The sequence below is a fragment of the Myotis brandtii genome, unplaced genomic scaffold, assembly GCF_000412655.1.
Source record: "Myotis brandtii unplaced genomic scaffold, ASM41265v1 scaffold947, whole genome shotgun sequence".
NCBI lineage: Eukaryota > Metazoa > Chordata > Mammalia > Chiroptera > Vespertilionidae > Myotis > Myotis brandtii.
This window is the reverse complement of record NW_005371908.1, coordinates 44,767-45,259: the sequence shown is the minus strand read 5'-3', so window position 1 is coordinate 45,259 and position 493 is coordinate 44,767. Positions and strand designations below refer to the sequence as shown.

Here is a 493-nt window from a genome sequence, read left to right as displayed (position 1 = left end):
CAGCTGAGCCCTCCAGCCCGAACCCTCGGTGCCCCTGCTGGCACCCCCACCTCTGGGCCTCCCGGCCCCCGCTCTCCACAGCGGGAACCCCAGCGTGTGTCCCATGAGCAGTTCCGGGCTGCTCTGCAGTTGGTGGTGGACCCTGGTGACCCCCGCTCCTACCTGGACAACTTCATCAAGATTGGCGAGGGCTCCACAGGCGTTGTGTGCATCGCCACTGTGCGCAGCTCAGGTCGTCTGGTGGCTGTCAAGAAGATGGACCTGCGCAAGCAGCAGAGGCGTGAGCTGCTCTTCAATGAGGTGGGCCTCCTGGCCTCCCTGTCCTGCCCTCACCTTCCTCCCAGTGCTCCTCCACCTGCTGGTGTTGAGGCCCGAAGGAGGTGGCCCCTCTGCCAGCAAGCTTGTTACAAAAGCAGACACTGCTCCTTGCAGAGGGCTCTGTGGGAGCAGCCTCTGGACTCTGATGCAGGGTCAATCAGCACTGTGCCCCACA

The 493-nt window shown here is 63.9% G+C and overlaps 1 protein-coding gene across 7 annotated transcripts in view; it reads left to right on the top strand.

Moving 5' to 3' along the window:
- Window positions 1–493, top strand: part of PAK4 (p21 protein (Cdc42/Rac)-activated kinase 4) — a 66,882-nt gene that overhangs the window by 45,670 nt on the left and 20,719 nt on the right. For all 7 annotated transcript variants that reach the window (XR_001360562.1, XM_014533140.1, XM_014533139.1 and 4 more), the window contains one exon: window positions 1–300. Coding sequence is in view for 6 of the 7 variants with exons in the window: in XM_014533140.1 (XP_014388626.1) it covers window positions 1–300 (300 nt within the window). In the remaining variant the exon portion in view is untranslated. The remainder of the gene's footprint in view (window positions 301–493) is intronic.